This window comes from Melanotaenia boesemani, chromosome 22 (assembly GCF_017639745.1).
Source record: "Melanotaenia boesemani isolate fMelBoe1 chromosome 22, fMelBoe1.pri, whole genome shotgun sequence".
Lineage (NCBI taxonomy): Eukaryota > Metazoa > Chordata > Actinopteri > Atheriniformes > Melanotaeniidae > Melanotaenia > Melanotaenia boesemani.
This window is the reverse complement of record NC_055703.1, coordinates 1,688,921-1,708,255: the sequence shown is the minus strand read 5'-3', so window position 1 is coordinate 1,708,255 and position 19,335 is coordinate 1,688,921. Positions and strand designations below refer to the sequence as shown.

The 19,335-nt window shown below is 42.7% G+C and overlaps 1 protein-coding gene across 2 annotated transcripts in view; it reads right to left on the bottom strand.

The window, feature by feature from the left end:
* bach2b (BTB and CNC homology 1, basic leucine zipper transcription factor 2b) overlaps positions 1-19,335 on the bottom strand; it is a 109,772-nt gene that overhangs the window by 78,058 nt on the left and 12,379 nt on the right. The window contains exon 2 of one of the 2 annotated variants that reach the window (XM_041975697.1): positions 11,304-11,438. The exons of the other annotated variant lie outside the window; for it this stretch is intronic. Coding sequence (XP_041831631.1) covers positions 11,304-11,342 — 39 coding nt within the window. The 5' untranslated portion in view covers positions 11,343-11,438. The remainder of the gene's footprint in view (positions 1-11,303; positions 11,439-19,335) is intronic. 2 annotated transcript variants of the gene reach the window in all.

The window sequence follows — 19,335 nt, the reverse complement described above, 5'->3', positions numbered from 1 at the left end:
CAGCCTGTCCAGGGTGGAAGCAGGAAACACAGAGAAGCAACAGCAGAAGGTGTGTTTGCACGCAGGATTAATTTAGCTGATGATCGTGTTTTAAGGCGCTCGTCGAGTCAGATTCTCTCTGTAAACTGCTTGATAATTATCAGAGAGGGAAAGTCATGCATGGGTGCACGCCACACACCCTGCAGCCTGACTCACATTCCCACCGACATTTGTTTTATTACTCATCCTGAGCTCATGACCTCCACGCTTTCAGCTAGCAGAGTGCAGCAGGGGTGATGGGGTCAGGTGGGGGTGGATTAGGCTTCCCCGATGCTGGCCAATGAAACAGGGAATGGCTGTCAATAAGCGGATGGAGAGGAGGGGCGAGCAGAAAACGAGGAGCATTAGGGTTGGGTAAAGAACAAAACAGAGAGGAAAGAGGGAGGGAGAGGTGGGGCTGACTGGCCAGGGTGGAAGTGGCTGACTCAGGCAGAGTTCACCGAGTTCGGCGAGTAAATAAGTGACTGACTCCTCCGAGCACATTCCAAGGCTCCACCTCACATCCCGCCCTGAGTCTTCTCGGGGGATTCCTGGAGTTTCTGGGGCTGCTCTCTTCACCATGTGTCAACATTTCCAAACCTGCTGCCAGCAGTGAAGGCGGGCGGGGGGACATGGCCACTGCCTGCTTCCTCCTCCTTTACTGAGTTTGGTGGAGATGCAGAAAGGAAGGCCGTCCGCATACCGCCTGCTGTCACTGACATACAGCAACATCCTGAAGGTGCTGGTCAGATGAGCCAGTCCCCCCCAGAAACCCCACCCAGAGTTGCAGCAGACCAGCTTCCACACTCCCTCTCAGTCAACTCACACAGAAATATTTCCTCCAGCCAAACGTCGCTTGCATATGCAGATTAATACACCCCTGAAGCAATGTAGAATCTGGCCGTGGTGCCATCTGCCTCAGCTTTAGCTAATCACCTAAGCCAGATGGGTTAGTAGATCTTTAGGAAGCCTGTTTTCCTGCAAAAGATGTGTGGTACCAGGCTGTAAGCCGCAAATCTGCACTGCTTTTAAACAGAGGAGGAAAAAAGCTGAATTAGAGTTTTACAGCATTCCCAGACGAGAGGGCGCTACATTTCTTAGCTTCAGGTGTGAGAAGCTAACCTGCTGAAGAGCAGGAAGGTAAGACTGACACTTCAGCGACACCCTGAATCAGCAGCATTTTCTCTGTGAATCCTGAGTCTCAGCACATCTAAGCAAAGCTTTCATCCCACCATAGAAAGCGTGTGGTCATGTAGCTTCACCGGGAAAATCTTTTCATTCCCTAATGACATGATTTTTTCCCTGCAACACAGTAAAGGGCTTGTTTCCAGTCCTGTGTGGAGATGGGCTGCAGGATGAACATTCCTGAAACCCTGAAAACACGCCTGAAGTAAACTAACTTCAAGACAATGGTGAGAGGTTGGAGGTGAGGAGAGTGGGGCCTTCGCAGCTACTAATATATTCCAAGGAGATTTCACTGCCAGTTGCCCCACATAATTGTTTCCATGGAGACGAGTCCTCAGAGCCAGGGCTGGGGTACAGAAGAGAACCGACAAAACAATGACCCCAACTTCCACCATGTTTTCAGCAGGCTTCTTTCTTCCAGGCTGCGTCAGGAGGAAAGTAAACTCCAGTTTATAGAAAAAGAATCCACCTTTGTCCATGTTCTGTTAACATCACTCACAGATACAGCCCTAAGAATCCAAAAGCTTTTCTTCCTGCTGAGGTCCCCCTTTAGCCTCTGGTCTTGATGGTGGAGTGGGAATATGCATCAACAGCCTGGCAGACAACATTCTCAGCAGACTTGTGAAGTCTGGTGAACTACATTGACTGGAAATGTCCACCTACAAGACGAAGACAGCACCATTCTTCACACTCATGACACATTGCACCGAGTCTCTGGAGAGCAAATTCAACTCTGTGACGGTCCAGGGACAGAGCTGACAGCTCTGTGGACGATGATCCCACAATGAGTCTGTTCAGGCCAGAAACCCAAACCAGGACAGCATGCATCGTTTTCCTCTGATCTACAAACTGGGTACGTGCACAATCCTGCTTCCTGCTCCCAGTTTCAGCTGCACCACAGCTAAATAGTTTCCTTTGCTTTGGTTAACGCTCCACTCCATTGATACATGGAAATCTAATCAATAAAGTTCAGCTCTTGTAAATCTATGCAGTTTGTTCCATATTGTCAATGGATCTTTTCTCGCTCAACTGCTTGTTATATAACACGAGTGGCCCAACCACTTCCTGGTGTGGCCTAAAGTCTGGAATCTTACTGTTTAAATGTGTCACAGGTAGGGCTGGGCGATATGGCCTAAAAATAAAATCTCTGATTTTTTATAACCAAATCCGATTTCCGATTTTAATCGATTTTTTTTCCTTTTCTTTTACAAAACATAAATAAACTTATTAAAAACATTCATTTGTTTATATAGATGAATGCTAGCAAAAATAAAGCATATAATGTCATAGCTCTTCCACCATATAAACCACTTCATATCTTACATTGAAATATGCGACACAATAGCATCCGTGATCTCTTTCCATCTGGATCCTTATCATACAGGATCCACTGCAGAAATAATTCTACTGATGAAGGTTGTCTCTTAACTAGTGTTTGTGGGTTAAGTTGATTTCTGCATCTCATAGAGAGCAGCATTTCTCACTGCAGTTATAAGCACAGCTAAATCCCAGGCGTGAGTAAAAGGTCACTTTACTGAAAATCTGTCAGACAAACACCGTTCTGGTGTGGAGGGAGGGCTAAGTCTGCTGCTAACTAACTATGGAAAAAAATCCCGATTTTCAAAAAATTAATCTCCAGAAATGGAAAATTCGATTTATCGATTTTATCAATTAATCGCGCAGCACTAGTCACAGGTATGTTTACACATACACACATGTCTGATCTGGTCACCCAGGACGCATGCTGAAACCAGCCCACAACAAGGCCTGAGGTCTAGGACTCCTGCAGGTTTTAGATGTTGCTGTGTTTCAACACACCTGACTCAAATTAAAGGATCATTGCACAGAACTTGACAACAAGCTGTTGGTTCCATCTCATTTAAATCAGGTTTGTTGGAGCAGGAAAACATTTAAAACCTGCAGGACAGCAGCCCTCGAGGACCTTGGTCTAAGTCCAGGCCTCTCTAAGGGAGCATTACACCAGGACGACCCGGCGAGCTGGTTTGATTGGGCCGTGATGCTGAGAAATGTTGCATCTTCCGTTGCATCCTCAGCCTACACAGCCATACCACGCGTTCTCTATCACACACACTGGAAATGTAGAATCGTGTAACATGTGCAGGAAAATCTGTCCTTCCTGCTGCTGAAGCACCTTCACTCTAAATATAGACAATTCAGGACCTGAGTGATTTGTTTAGTTTATTAACCAAAATGATCTGGATCCATCATGCAACTCAAAGCCATGCTCATGGCTAAAAGTTGGCAGCTGATTAAAACCGACAAGCATGTAAACAGGATGCCTTCCCTTTCATGACTGGGTTGGTTTATTGGCTTTCTCCAGATGTGCAGGACTATATTTCAATTTACTGGAACTAAAAGGAAAAGTGTCTGAACCTGAGAGTAAAGTCTGACCAACCTGGAGTAAACTGTAGAGGAGGAAACAAACAGGATAAACAGATAACCCCTACAGAGGTAGATGAAGTTCACACAGACAGAAACACATGCACAGACAGTAGATATAACTCCAAGAGAAGGGAGAAGACAAGACATAATGCAGTCTAAATAAGACTGGCACAGGGTGGATTAACCCTGACACGGTCTCTGATGTGCCTTCATCTCTAAAAGTCAGGTTTGGGGTGAACATGAGACATTCAGACCAACTGCTCAGGCTGGAAATGATGAACATAAAACATCTGCCACATGCACTCTCCTGTAAAGCTGGCACCACAGTTTCATCATCATCACAACCAGCGTAGATCTTTTTTTTTTTTTTTTTTTCAGCGTATCAGCGTAGATCATTGATCGTTCCAGCTACTGAAACATGGAGGCCAGATGAGGCTGGTGGACAGATCAGCTGGTTTCATCAGACTGAAACCTGAGCAGTGTGCAGCGAGATGGTGTTGGATGGAATTTGGAGGAACAGCATGTTAGAGGTATCCACTATGAAACTTTCAGGTGAGGGATAAAAGTTTGATCACCCGAAGGTGTCCGAGCCCCGCACATGCCAGATCCAAACCTCCCCACAGGGCAGTGAACTCCACATGCATGTGTCGGAGCAGCTTGCCCAGCATTCAGGGGATGGTACAACAACCCACATCATGCAGATTAAAAGGACAAACTTGGACTGAAACTCGCCTGTGGTGGCTTTGTCAACTAAACAGTCCTGTCTTCTTCGAAGTGTGACAGTGGTCCTGGGATGAACTGGCCGCCTCGACATCCCTTCCCCCCACTGGCGACGCTGGCAGTGTATTAAAATAAATCTGTGCACACGTCCCAGCCCACCATGTTAGACATTACCTTATACAAAGCTAGCAGCAGCATGTCTGCTGGCCTGTGAGCAGACTTTAGTTCCCCTGCTGCCCCTGGCCTTAACTCCACCCACCTCATACCACTAGCCCCCCTCCACCGTCTCCCCTCATATCTCTTGTGTTTCTGTGTACATGATCTCACATGACTCAACAAAACCTCAGGCCAGAGTAGCGGCTGACCAGAGCTTTTACCCAGGAGGGGAGGGGAAGACGGACTTTATGGAAGGGTCCGGGAGCGCCACCCTCCACTTGTCAGCTCTGATGGATTCTGGCTAAAAATAAAAGCAGAAAGGGGCCCCCGAGAGGCGGATAAATGAATTCAGCGGCTCTCTTTCCCACCAAGCGAGCATCTACTTGGTGCATCGCATCCGGATCTGGGAAGAATGGCGGGCACGACCCGGAGAGCGCTGTGTTTCACAAACCAAACATCCCCTTCTGCATGTGTGGCAGGAGGGGGGGCCAATGCAAGATGAGCCAACGGAGTGGGAATTCCTGCGCTCCCCCTCCCCACACACATTCCCCCGCCACATTCATAGCAGGAGAAATCAGAGCAAACCAAAAACAGGCTGGAAAGGAGGATCATGACCCGAGAAAAGAAAAGAAATCCAGCAGCAGCAGATGAGGCACACACTCGCTTCCATACAAACACACCTGGGCTGTTCAGTGCGAAACAAGCTAGTTTTAAATGGGGGAATAAAGTAACTTTCCGACCAGCAGATGATTGTGTTCTTTTTCTCGGTGGCACATCGTCCTCTCAGTGATTAACAGGGACGTAAACCTGGACCCCTGAACAATCTGGGATCTGAATAATCACTTTTTTTTAAAGTGATGCCTCCTCACACCAGGAGACATATTTCACTCCACTGAAAATGTCGCTACTCCTTTGCTGCTTGCCATGAGATGAAACAAACCTGAGAGCAGGCCCGTACCATTATAAGGCCGCCGAAAGCCAGGTAAACTAAGTCTGCACATCATTTAAACAGCTCAACAACCAGATCCTTTCAGATTAAAAGCAACCTGTAGTTGCTCACAGAGCAACACCAGAAAGGCCTCTGGATGAAGAGTGATTTCCGATAACTGGTGGTCAGGTTGTTACTGCAGTACTGTGACCAATACATAAGTCCTTCTGAACATTACCCACCAGGATCAACTGACTTGAGGATGTTTTCTTTGACCACTGATCTTCCCTCATGTATGACAGCTAATACTGACAGGATTTTGTTTGCACCATCAATCAGAAAGAAAGGAACATTGGAAAAAGCCTGCAGAGCATCAGCAGGTAGAGCTGCATCATATCTGACCTGGTGAGATGTCTGGTTCAACCCTGGATGCTAGCAACACCAGCATGAATCAGAGTGAGACGGATATTCATCCATCCACAGCTTACCACGTCCACTTCCAGCATGTTTCCAGATGTGTGGCTGAAGATTTACAAATCTGACATGTAGTTATGGCCAAAGCTTTGGCCGCGTGATCCCGGGCTCACATTAGAGCCGCAGTAGAGGATGCTAACTATAAAATGAATGCATACGTAGTGTTTCACTAACAAGTATGAGTCAGCCTTCAGTGTTAAAGAAAAAGATTAAAACAAGAACTATCAAATGTATTTTTCCTGAGATTCAACCGTCTTCTGACAAAACATCACCTGTCAATCATTTATTGTTGGCCCCAATTTTAGAAAAACCTTTTCTAATTAAAGGGAAGCAAATCTCTTTGATAAAAAACTTAATCAAACTTTTGAATCACATCAAATCAAAGTGAACTGCTGTTAAAAAGCAATCAGCCCCTGGAGTGAGCAGCTAAAGCTGAAGCGATGCTGCTAACAGGACAGAGTCAGAGATGCTAGCCGTGATGTCCTGCAGTTTTCCAGGTGTGTTTCATGATGACTCTTTCTTTTCTTCACACAGTCAAATAAAACAGGATTCTCGCCTCCAGGGAGGGACTGTCCCACGTCTTCCATCTGCCTATGTCGGCTTCCTGCAGTCACTAAGAGGCAAACGTGCTACGTACCGATGACACTTTGTAAAAGCTCATAATCCTGCTGCTCTAACGACGGTGTAGATTTGACAAAAACTGATAAACTCTGCTTAAAGTCCCTTTAAATATTCTGAACGGGTGTTCCTGACGGCCATCTGGCTCCTATCAGAGAGCGCAGATACGGCGAGGGTGAACGCTACTGCTAGCAGTCTGGGCTAATGAATGGGAAAGCTTATTTTCATGCCCTGCAACAGGTCTGCAGCAGGTGTGGGCTTCACCTCACCCCCCACACAAAGCAGAGAAAAGATCAGTCATGGTGGAGAGGCTCTGCCTCACCTTTCCTCCCAGTGTGTCCCGAAATATCCCTCACCACTGAACAAAGGGTGGCAAGACGTGATACGTGATACAGCAGGGTTAAAAATAGCCTGATGGATGGCCATGTTTCACCACCTCTGCACGCTGCTCTTGGTTTACACCTTCAGTAGCTGATGTGTCTTCTCTGGCTCAGTGTCTCAGGAGTAAATAAAACAAGGATAGGCTTTCTTTTAGTTCTTGTTGCACTTCTTCCACATGCAGACAGAGGATCAGCAAGCCTCGCTGCTATACAGACTTTCTGTGGCCTGCAACTTGAGAACTGGGAGAATCGAATGTTCTCACACGTCAAAGCTCATTACATGCTGTTTGGGGGGTTGAGAGGGTCTCGTGGAATGTGAAGCGTAAATGATCTGCATGAGAAGTCAGAGAAATCCACCTTTTAAAGGACAGGATATGTCTTTAGTTTTGAGTGTCGCTGCACATGCCATAAGCATCATGAAAAGATTACATCATGCTGGAAAAATCCTGAGAGAAGCGGCACGACTTTTCCGACTGAGGTTTTCTGCACAGCAGTCAGAGGGACACATCATGAAAGCCTCTTGTTTGCTTGCAAAGTGTTAACAAGCTGCTCGATTCAGAGGATCAGACATGTGAACAAGGCTCTGGAGGTGGTCTTTGCTCCAGCTCACTTAAAAAATAAAAAGGAACCAGAGAGAAGGGATATTAGCATTTTATGGCATTTCTTGCCCTTTCTGTTGTCATCAAATCCCTTTTTTCCATTTAGTGACTAACTTTTTCTTCTTTTCTGTTAAACATAAACAAACAGATTTGTAATAAAGGATTTTATAAATCAAAGTCTGCTGCAGAGCAGCGCTTATTCACATAGAAATGATTGATTCAAAGACATTCCAGGAGTATAATGGGAATCATTTCTCCCACTCTGTGTCATAAGTGCATGAAGCATGCCTTAGAGTGACAGGAACAATAGCCTCTTTCACAGCCTGCGCTGGGCTGGAGATGGGGAGGTGCATCATGGGAAGCAGACAGGCTCTTACAGTTGAGTGCAGATACTTTAGAGAGGCCTCACGCAAACCCGGGCAACAAGGAGAGTCAACTTTCACATGTGGGTCATGAGTGCATTATGAACCCTCGGTCAGGCGGCACATGAACTCCTGTAACCTTAATTCTGATTCCCAAACACGAAAAACATGGAGTGCTTCTTTATAAAATGTTCTGCACAGATTTAACTTTGAATTGTTTCCACCTTTGTTCCAGTTTGGCTCCTTTTCCTCCAGTTTTAGAGATTGTTTTCATTACAACAAGAAAAAATCCTCAAACTGGGCAGCCACAGGAAGCCATTCAGGATTTTAACTTCTCTCTGAAACATTTCCAGCACCATTTCATTTGCAGACGGGGTTCTACGAACGCATGTTCACAGAAAAATAAACTCTGGTAATTCAGACCAAAACCAAACTGGCACAAAACACAGAAGTGTGACTGAAATGATCCAAATCATCTGCTAACACACCCAGACCATGTGGCTTAGAATCAAGTCGCTCCCATATGTAAACACTCCTCTAGACTCTGATAGACCCAGGTACCCAGGTAAGATCTCCCCTAACCATGGTTAATCCAACATGGTCTTCGTCCCGTCTCTACTCTGAGATCTCTCCAGCCAGTAAAAGTCAGTCTGATGTTGACTATGTCTTATCTCTTACTCTGTCCCCTTGTGTTTCTTTGGAATCAACCATGTTTTGTGTGCAAAACAACCAGTGTGTTGATATCCAGTTACTGGTGAGTGATGTCATAAAGTGGAATCCTGTGGTAAAGTGATGACGCATCCTGGGAAAAATCTTGTGAAGCGTGGTTCCTCAGCCTCAGGACGGCTCCAGGAATTTACATGATAAATGTCACTATGGCATCTAAAAGAGTTTAGAAAATCAGGTTTTTAAGTTCAGAAAGTTATTTAATTCTGATCTTATTCACACGTTCTCCAACGGCATGAAAACTGTTGGATGCTGTGAACGTCATACGGGTGTCAGAGGTCCAACAACATTGATTTAAAAGTGTATTATCCCAAATCCAGGCTTGGTCCTTCAGCTCAGCCGTTCCAGATGTGTCTCTACTGAGAACGGCTGTTTCTGTGTCTGAACCTTTAAATGTCCATGAGTGGACCTGTCCACGCCCCTCTCCGGGAGAGGATCCGGCTTTCACTGGCGCCCACTCGTGGTTTTAGAGGGCAGGCTCAGCTAGCCGTGGGGGGGGACCTCATTTCCCTTCATGAGGTCACAAAGGGAACAATCTCAGACTCACCTGTCTGTCACTAAAAAGTGGAGCAAGCAGGTGAGAGAGGAGACAGAATCTTCTCATTTTTGGGCCTCATACAGGCAATGAGGACACACATGATGTTAGAAAACCTTTAGAAGGTGAATTTTGCGTCTTATGGGACCTTTAAGCATTCCCAGACTGTCCCTCTGCTCTACTGAAGTCCTGATTTTACAGCTGCAGCATCATCTGGACACAGTGGAGTCACTTCAGGTCAATGTGGATGCGGAGAATACGACTGTATTTATATGTATGATACAGAGAAAGTTAGTCCACAGCAGCATCTGACACAGCTCAATCACTCCATTTCCCTCTGTGCTCCTGTGTACGGTTACATGCACAGCTGAGTCAGATACCAGTAGATGTTAACCTGACCTTTTATTTGAACAAACTGTCCATTTAACTGTCCAAACAGGACTTTCCTTCTGGTTAGGGGTTCGATCCATCGAAATGGAAACAACTGAGAACAAGAACTAAATTAGTAAAACATCCAGACAGCAGCAGGCAGGAGGTTGTATAACTTTTCTTCATCATCACCACATACGTATGTTTAAGTTGGGATCTAGTGGAAGGCGACTCGGCTTCTTCCATCGGGTATTTTTGATGTCAGGAGAAAGAAATGTGCTTTTCCTGTGGTGTCTGCATTCCTCCCATGTTGGAGGAGGGATGGAGTGCTCTATCTGCTGGATCCAGATGCGGTCCAGCACCACGCATGACGGGGACTTTTCAGGTCATTTTCTCTCGAGGTTTTGGCCTCCGTTCTGCATGTTTCCCCGTATCAGATGATCTTTCATAAGAAAGGGATTTTCTTGAAGAACAATTTTTCCCAAGGCTCACCAGGACACCAGGGACAAATTTATCCTCATGGACTAAAACATCCTCCCCCAAAAACTGCTAAAAAACCATTTCAGATTAATATTTGATTTAATTTATTTTTTCTCAAATCATCCAGAGAACTCTGCTTCTAATAAAAAAACCAAATATATGATTATTCAAATTATTTTAACCCTTTAAATGCTAATTTAGTCACATAATATATTACATGTAAGGCAGATTTATTCAGACATTAAAACATTTGATTTGGTGGTTTTGATGGACTGAAGCAGACAGAAAAATCTGAGGGAAAAATGTGGAAAATATTCATTTGTAATAGCTTCGTAGAGCTTTTTTGTACCGAGAGGTGATGACATTGAAGAGACACACAGAGCTCAAGAGCCTGGATACAGAGATCACCTCCAGCTTAGTCTCTAATCAGGAGACGGTGGGCTCTGGACCCTCAGGATGGTCGTTTTCTGACACCAGTACAAAACAAAATGAAAGAAAAAGATGAAAAAGGAGGAAAAGCTGTTTCCGGCTGCTGAAAGGCCACAGACGGAGCCGGTGTGGGGACGGGATGCAGCTCTCCACGTGGTCTGAGCGCCTGGCGGCCCGTTTTCCTGCCGTGTAACCACACCGATCCCCGAGCCAGAGCCGCTCGCTGGGGCTTTTTACCAAACGCTGAACAACGGCTGAGCTTTTGGACTCCCAGAAAAACCCGTGAGAGCTGCTGCAGACGATGTGTGAGCAGCTCAGAAAGACGGTTTCCTTTTTAACTCGCTTGTTTTTAGAGGAATGTCTGAATCTGTGTTATAGAAGAAAAAGTGTGAATGTGGAAGTTTTCTGTTTCATCTCAGTGAGCAGGGTGTCACCATGTTAGCGTGACGCTTGTTTACAGGTTGAATTATCTTTAAATATAAAGTCTTTACGACCACTACTCTCACACCTGCAAAGGAAGTCAGAGAAGGAAGCTTTATTTCCTTTTTAACAGTTAGTTACAAATGGAAATACGTTGTCAAGAACTTCTTAGTTTTAAAAAAATCTGCTTTTCTGTTTCAGACCACAGTCTTCCAAAGCCTCTGCGTGACGTGGACGGAGTGAAAGACTATTATTTGGTTTCTCTCGACAACAAAAAGAAGCTAAAAAATAAGCAAAACATCTTTTAGTTGCTTCTGAAATAATCAAACATCTGCTGAAGTGGAAGTAAAGATCAGACAATCAGATCACGGCAGGGCAGAGTTTTTGTTTGCCTCGGCTTCACGCAGCCAAACCACAACAGGAAAAAACAGCCTTCCTGCCAACAGACAACACATAAATCATGCTTTTATATTTTAAATGAATAGTATTAGTTTTACTTACAGACTGGTCCTTCATCTTCTGTAGGTGATTAGTGATCATTTATCCAGCAGCAGCTTAAGGACTCATCACTAGCAGTCAGAGAGATGCGACGTGGGACAGATGATTGGCAGGTTGGCGGCAGCGGGGAGGGCGTCCCTGCAGCATGAAGACAGACCCTCCTATCATCCACAGTCACTCAGCCGCTCTCACAGCAAAGCTACGCTAACACCAGCACCAGTATGAAAGCAGAGCTTTCCACCAGGTCCGGATGATTAAATCACCTCTAATGCAGCAAATATGTAGAATAAACGGCTAAAAAATGGGCTCAGAAACCAGTTTAACAAGAGCGAACATGCAGGAGTGGGAGCTAAGCAAGGGGAAGATGTGCAGATTAAAATAAATCAATAAGTAAAGAATTTTGTTTTGGGGATTTTTTTTGTTTGTTTATTCGTATTTAAGACTGATTTCTATATTTATTTCTATTAACATTTTCTGGAGATCATCACAAGACAGATGGTATTTTTAACTTTGAAAAACATCAACAAAAAATTTCACCTATCTTCCACATTTAATACATTTTTTAGGCTCTCTCAAATCCCTGCGACTTTTATTAGTTTGTGCACGTGGAAAAAGAAAGATAATGAAAAATTCTCCATGTTGATTGAACAGGATGTGACCTGATTCAGAAAAAGAAACAAACTTCTGTTTTTGTGATGGTGGTGCATCAGATCTTCATTTCATTATGGAATATTGTGTAGGAAAATATAATTCACTGATGCTTTAAATAACTGTTATTAACGCGACATCAATACAAACTTAGTTAATTGAGACTAAATTTAAAAGTAAAAAATCTTTTTAAAAAAACATTTTTCACGAGACCAAAACTTTATAGAATGTATAATCTTATTGTCCAGTGAAATCAAATCCAATTCGGATCCTGTTTGATGCATTTCTGAACAAGCTGAAGGTTCTTGGCATCAGCGGTTGCCATGGAGACGCGATGAGTTTGTGTTTGTATCAGATGTTTCTGTTGCATCATGCTAGAGAACCAGCTTCAAGAACTAGAATCAGAACCAGTTTGCTCCTTCTCCCCAGTCAGCTCTGCTACTGGAACCCATCCAGCCTTCCTCCCCGTTACTCCTCCTCTCCTCATCTCACCCTTTCCTCCAGAAAACACAAGTTTTATCTTTGTTTCCACAGATAAAAAAGCACTTTCCAATTTTTTCTTTTTATGGGTAACAGAGAACCTGAAATAAAACTATTCTCACCTTTTAAATTGATTTAATTCTGTTTATATCCACTTTTGTGAGAATAAACTGAATAAACAGAGAATAAACAGAGAAAAAATAGAAAACAAAAACCATAAATAGAGAAAAAATAGAGAATAAACAGGGAACAAATAGAGAATAAATAGAAAATAAACAGAATAAATAGAGAATAAATAGAAAATAAAAAGGGAACAAATAGAGAATAAAGAGAAAATAAACAGAATAAATAGAGAATAAATAGAAAATAAAAAGGGAACAAATAGAGAATAAAGAGAAAATAAACAGAATAAATAGAGAATAAATAGAGAATAAAAAGGGAACAAATAGAGAATAAAGAGAAAATAAACAGAATAAATAGAGAATAAACAGAATAAATAGAAAATAAACAGAACAAATAGAGAATAAATAGAAAATAAACAGAACAAATACAGAATAAATAGAAAATAAACAGAATAAATAGAGAATAAATAGAGAATAAACAGGGAACAAATAGAGAAAAAATAGAAAAAAACTGAATAAATAGAGAATAAACAAAGAAAAAAGAGAATAAATAAAGAATAAATAGAAAATAAACAGGGAAAAATAGGGAATAAATAAAGAATATACAGAATAAAGAGAGAATCAACGGAGAAAAATAGAGAATAAACAGGGAATAAATAGAGAATAAATAGAAAAAAACAGAATAAATAGAGAACAAACAGAACAAATAGAGAATAAATAGAAAATAAACAGAACAAATAGAGAATAAATAGAAAATAAACAGAACAAATAGAGAATAAACAGACTAAATAGAGAATAAACAGAACAAATAGAGAATAAATAGAAAATAAACAGAACAAATAGAGAATAAACAGAACAAATAGAGAATCAATAGTAAATAAACAGAATAAATAGAGAATAAACAGAACAAATAGAGAATAAACAGTAAATAAACAGAATAAATAGAGAATAAACAGAATAAATAGATAATAAACAGAACAAATAGAGAATAAATAGAAAATAAACAGAATAAATAGAGAATAAACAGAACAAATAGAGAATAAACAGTAAATAAACAGAATAAATAGAGAATAAACAGAATAAATAGATAATAAACAGAACAAATAGAGAATAAATAGAAAATAAACAGAATAAATAGAGAAAAAATAGAATAAAAAGAGAATAAACAGGGAACAAATAGAGAATAAATAAAGAATAAACAGAATAAATAGAGAATATACAGAATAAATAGAGAATAAACAGAATAAATAGAGAATAAACAGAGAAAAAAAAAGAGAATAAACAGTTACCTAAAAACCGGTGCTGGGTAATGATTAAAGCTCTTAATCACAATTATTCACATTGTTACGAGTCCTTTTCCTCTAAAAATCGAGGGTGTTCAACCTGCGGCTCCGGAGCAGTAAAGGGGTCTCTGGACCTTCCACAATGGCTGTTAATACACAGCTAAACATGCTAAAGCGCTAACTCATGTTTTTAAATATAGACATAATAACACATGCAGAGTTTTAGCAATTTATCTGTTTTTTTTATAGAATAATTACACTGAATTTCCACAACATAATAACACTAAAAGTACCTGGAATATTTTTATCTATTTTTTGTCATTAGGTTGGAAACTATGGGCTTTTATTTCATTATTTTCTTTTTACATAATTTCCACAAATATCTACATCCCTTAGAAGAAAGTCTGTCTATCCTCTTTTTGCTAAACTTTTATGATTTTCTTTATTTTAAAAACCTAAAACTAGAAATAAAATGTAGTTCTTCTATAGTTGATATTTATCAGAATTGATAAGTTTCCTTTTTGAAAAGTCTGGTAACATCTGCGTCTCTGAAGGAGTTTTATTTAGCTGGCTGAGGGAAAAATGGCTCTTTGGATTGGAAAGGCTGCAGACCCCTGCACTAAACACATAAACAGGTTTACTAGCAGTTTTCTCTTTAAACAACAACAGTTAAAATATTTCTTCATATATAAAATCAAATATTTATGAGAAAGAAGGATGAAATGTTCAGGATTTACTAACTAAAAGGTAAAAAGTCAGCAGGATGAATTTAAAGCTGTGAAGCTGCTTCCTTCTAAACACAGAAGGAACAATATGTGATGAATATCAGCATCAGGTGAACAGACAGAAAGCAGGATGAGAATCTCACAGCTTCTAGATGGTGAGGAGAGAGAAATACTCACAATATGCACAATAACTTCCATCCATGCACCTTCACTGCTTCATTATCCAGATTTCTGGATATAAATTCTCTAAACTTTCATTCTTAGCTTGACTGTTTAGCTTCACCTCTGCACCTGCAGCCTCCGCTACCGGGAGTTAAGGGTTAACATCTGGTTTCCGGGTGTAGCGTCAGGTCTGTAGATGTAACTATAAACATGTGTGGTATCCACAGAAAGTCCAGAATCTCAGCTACCAGCTCAGCAAAACCATTTCTATCACCAACACACACAGTTAAGACAACAATAATTAAAAGACCAGGTACACAAAGTCCTAAAAACATGTAAACACAGATGATGTTTCCCCATGAACACGAACAAACGGCTCCTCTACTGAAAGCTCACATCTCACAGATTCCACAGCTGGAAGTTTCATCTTAATATGAACAAGATCCACCGAACCAGAGGCAGAAGAAGACCCGATTTATGCTGCACGCTTGTAAAACATAGAAAACGTCTCTTTATGCTAATAAAGCCGCTCTCTCCTGATTCCATCATCACTGCTGTAGCAGGACCAGACATGGAGGAAGAGGCCTGGATGCAGCCTCTGTATGAGGTTCCTCTGGTTCAGAGCAGAAATATCTGCTGTTTCTCATAGCAAACAATTTAATGGTAATTACGCTCTGTGTACTTTTATTAAATGATATTTTATGTCTACTTATTCCTCTGTGTGTGTTAGATAATGAAGTGAATCAATTCGCCCACTTAATGGCTAATCAACAAATATCCCATCGCCACTCATGCATGCAGTAGAAAACAGCTTTCCACTGGATGCTATGAAAGGTTAATTTATTCATTCTTTTCTTCTCCATCTGACTTATTTAAAACAAGTAAAATGTATTTACACTAAACACAGTGAATGAGAACCAGTGTTACTGGTGTGATGGGGAAAGTTGCTGCAGACATCTCCTGCACATCTGGAGATAATCATCAATAAAACTATATTTGCAAAAGACTAGTTGGCTTTACAAATCAGATAAACCAGAAATGTACTGTAGAGAAAAATAATGGCAGATGAGCAGGTAGTAAAGCCTCCAACGGCTTGACTGCCAGCAGCCAATAGCGACGGAGATGAGCTCTGACGTGCTGCTCACCCACAGAGACATGAAAACTGTGGAAACGCTGGAGAAGTCTGACAGGAAGAGATGCACGTTGCCGGATCGGCTTCTTACGCTGGGCTGACGCAGGTCTCGAGTCTCAGCAGCAACACTGGACCTTCCAGGGCTGCGCCTGGTAGACCTGGTCGGGGGGGCGGGGCATGTGGTGCTGCAGGTGCACGATCAGAGTCTGATCACTGTCTGCAGAACCACAGGCAGAGCCTGAGAACAAACCCCCTGGTGTTTCAGGCCATTATGTGCAGCTTCCACACCTCCACATAATATTTACTCTGCCTTTTGACTTTGTCACGAACACGAATGCCACGAACTTCCAGCACAGCACCAGCAGCAGGAAGTGGACCGGATCCATCTCCCTGCTCTGACCTCATTTCCTCCTCTTCCACTGGGTCATGTCCTCACCATGAAGCGGACCTGCGCCTGATAAGGTCCGGTTTTATAGAATTACAGGAAAAACTAAGGTGGAAAAAGTTCAACATTAGAAGTAATTATTCTCGAGCTCTAAAATGATATTTTGATTAATCCTTAAAACTCCACCATTTTTATAGTCATTAATTCTTTTAGTTATATTATTTTTTGCTTGTAATGGGGTTAATGGGATTTTGTAGAAATAACATGCAGATCAACAGTGTAAAAATCTCTTATTTAGTCATTTTTGTCTTTTTGGCCTGAGAGGCCTCTATTACACAGTTATTTCATAGGAAAGGGGGTGATGGTGGGGGGATTAAGAGTTAAGAAAATATTTTCTCTGCAGAGAAAAGCCGACAGTTTTCTAGGTAAACCTAACATGAGTCCCCCACAGGAAGGACGGCGTTCCTGGATCAGACCGAGCTCACAGGCTTTTGTGTTTCCGTCCCACATGTGCAGCAAATGGAAAAGCCATGGCCCTAAAAACGTCACTTGGAGTCCTCGGCTTCATGCTGCAGGGTTCATTTCCCCTCTCTGCTTCCTTGATCAGGGAAAAGAAGCGAGCGTAGAGAAGAAGCAGGCGTGGAAGCGAGCGGCCGGATTGGCTGGGAGACCCTGCTCGTCTCGTTGGAGGCTAGCAGGTTTACTGTGCAGCTCGGGGGGCTCGGAGCAGGAAGTGGGCCCATTACTGCTCTTCCACACCCACAGCCTCCCCATTCCCTCCCACCACTACACCAACCACCTGTGCTGGTCTCACAGGATGCCACCCCCCCCACAACCCCCCACAAGCCTCCGTTACAGCTGCACTACTTTAGCAAACCGCACGCTGAACTTGCTTTCTTCTGTAACACTCCACTGCCTCAACAACAAGATCTGACTCACTCCTCGTCATTTACAACGAAAGCAGGTTTATCTGAAGATAAATAGACGTCCCAACATTCATACTGTTTGCAACAGTTTTCTAATAAAACTGAATCTTTTAAGCCTCATTGGTCCTCATAAGGGCAATAAAGTAAAAGAATCTTTATTTTTCAGCTGTTGGTGGAAGTTTTGTCCCTAAAGTTCATGAAACCAGACTGAGAGTCTTTTAGCTGTTGAATGTGATCAATGAATCATTGTTGACCTGGTTTTTTCCAACATCAGATAGAGGTCTGACACGGGGAGCCCACGGATGCCCCCGCACACCTTCAACATGAGTTTCCTTTCTGAAATATTGGCCAGGCGTCTGGAGGTTGATGTGGATATCTGGTGGCATCCATCTACACCCACACCCTGTACCCGTCACCCTGGTAGGAAACACTGGACCACGGAGGTTACCTTCACTCCATTTAACAGTTAATCGCAGTGTTAAACACCACGATTCATTCAGCCTAAAGATCCCTCAGTCCTCACTTTCCATGAAGGATCATGTCAGAAGCGGCTGATCAGCTTTAAAACCCAGCAAGTCTCAAACGATATCTACAGACATTTTCTCTGCCCCAGCATCAGGTCTACGCCCGGGTCAGTAGAAAGCGTGGTTAATTCCAGATGTGTGGTCTAGTTTCTTTACTCCCACTGTTCCAGGTTTATTTATGTGTCAAACAGCAGCTGGAAGTCAGAGCTGGTTGGATGTTTTCCTGCTTTCTAAAGTATGTTTTCATGATGCAGTTTCCAGAAAGAAGTCCTGAGGTCCAGGTCCAGGTAGAGGTCCAGGTAGAGGACCTGCAGCCTTACAACTGTTACTCTGAGTTAATATGTAGGATTTATTTTACTTTGCACACAGCAGAGCAGATTCAGTCCACTCATTCTCTGTACCGCTTTGTCCATTACGGGTCACGGGGCAGCTGGAGCCTAACCCAGCACTTAGCAGGTAAGAGGCTGGTACACCTGGACAGGTCACCAGTCCATCACAGCAACCATTCACACTCACTCCCAGGGAGAATTTAGAAACCAGTTAACCTAACATCATGTCTTTGGACGGTGGGAGGAAGCCGAAGAACCCAGGGAGAACCCAGGCATACACAGGGAGAACACACAAACTCCAAACCCCAGGTTCGAACCTGCCCCCAGCCGAGGCTCGAACCAGCGACCTTCTTGCTGTGAGGCTGTCCCTCACATGGATGTTTCTGCAGGAGGAAGAGCTAAAAAAAGCTCCAGCTTAGACTTCAACCAGCAACCTTCTTACTGGGATTGAAAATGCAAACCGCCAGTTAATGTCACCATAACTAGATCATTAATGGCTACCGCAGGTTTCCTTCACCACATAAAATAAAGGATTCAACAGTCCAGGTTCAGCCCCCCCACCCCCTCTTTTCACTGAAACAATGATCTCACTCCACATGCAACGAATCCGCTGATTGTTAGAAATACCTTCCACCGAGCTCTACCTTTGATTTTCCCATCGCCCGCAGGACGCAGAGGGAGGTGGGTGAAGGGGGGAAAAACAAAATGACCTTGGCAGGAAATGTCCAGGCCTCTAGCAAGTTAGGAAATGGCTTCACAGGTCAGGGGTCAGATTCCAGGCTGCTGATCAGAAAACAGAGCGGGATTCTCCGCTAAGGAACCGGAGCTTGATGCTGAAGGTACGATGTGCAAACACCACACCAACCACGCCACAATGTCAAGACATAAATCACTAAACACGGTTAATGATCACATGACCTGCTCGGTACTCTGACGTTGATAAGAGGCCATGAAATTGGGCTCAGTACTAAGTCATAAAGATGTTGCAGCTGTAAATGAATGCTTGCAAATAATTTTAGAGTTTGCATCTGTAAAAACAATCTGCCTGAAAAAATCAAGTTAGCAAATGTGCAGAAAGGATCTGCACATTTGTAAAAAACATTTGTGTTTGAGAAATGAAAAATAAAGTTCATCTGCAAAAACCCTGTTCACAGATGCAAAGCACAGAACTGCGTGCAAGACTCTGAAGTTGTGAATTATCTCCATTTCTTTACATGTCTATCTGATTGGATGGTGACAATTCAAACTGTCCAATCAGAGAGCTTTTTACTGTTTCACTCTGCAACAGCAGGGATCTGAACAAAGAAGCGTCACACAGA